The sequence below is a fragment of the Plasmopara halstedii genome (assembly GCF_900000015.1).
Source record: "Plasmopara halstedii genome assembly, contig: Scaffold_484, whole genome shotgun sequence".
In the NCBI taxonomy this organism is placed as follows: Eukaryota; Oomycota; class Peronosporomycetes; order Peronosporales; family Peronosporaceae; genus Plasmopara; species Plasmopara halstedii.
The window spans coordinates 8,344-9,094 of NW_020187404.1; the positions used below are offsets into that span (position 1 = coordinate 8,344).

Genomic DNA, 751 nt, shown 5'->3' on the forward strand with positions numbered 1-751 from the left:
TCAATTTTCGACCAATTCACAAGTTTTATCTGACGAAGATAAAGATGAAATGAGGATTGATGAGATAGCAAACGCCTTTGAGTCACAAGGTAATTGATAGAATTCGTGGGTTAAATTACAGTATCGTTCTTAGCAGCGCTACAGCGTCATCCTCATTGCCTTCAAGCCAGAGAATTCGATTTCTCGAGCAGCTTGGCTTGTGATTCATGACGTTCCATATGAATACGCAACCGCTGCAGTCGATTGGCAATGGCAACATTGTGCCGTTTTTTGTCTTCTTGTCCAAGCGTTAGGATGACATTACCGTATAACTGTGCTTTTGTTGTAAATTGAGTTGGATTTGATACGATCTCTTGATTACCAATGAGTCCTTTTGTATTGGTGTAAGGAGTACGACCACGTCGCGTTGGAACTTCGAGTCGTCTAGCACAGGCGTTGATATTAATGAAAGGGACGAGAAGAAAGTAGTCAATCAATCAATACCTTGTTGGTTTTGAACAGTCGAACGCCTTTGTATCTTTCCGGTGATTCTCATCTGCTGAAGGTCCCTGCTCTTCCATCTTTGCACTGGTATCATTGTCAATCTGTCGTCGATTAAATGCTTCAGCACCTGAGCGTCGGATAAAATCTAGCGGATCCTCTTCATGCATCAATTGACTAAGATGTTTCTTTCGACGTTGCTCTGCTAAGCAGCTATGACGTTGCTCGTATATTGGTCCATACACTAGACGCATGAACTCATGGTATAATA

The 751-nt window shown here is 42.1% G+C and overlaps 1 protein-coding gene across 1 annotated transcript in view; it reads right to left on the reverse strand.

The window, feature by feature from the left end:
• Nucleotides 1–161: 161 nt before the first annotated feature.
• The window catches only part of PHALS_10545 (Ca2 /calmodulin-dependent protein kinase, EF-Hand protein superfamily), a gene marked incomplete at both ends in the record, with an annotated part of 3,181 nt that continues 2,591 nt past the window's right edge, over nt 162–751 (reverse strand). Inside the window, 2 exons of the mRNA XM_024725988.1 lie at nt 162–423; nt 484–724. Of these exons, the coding sequence (XP_024576710.1) occupies nt 162–423; nt 484–724 (503 nt within the window). The remainder of the gene's footprint in view (nt 424–483; nt 725–751) is intronic.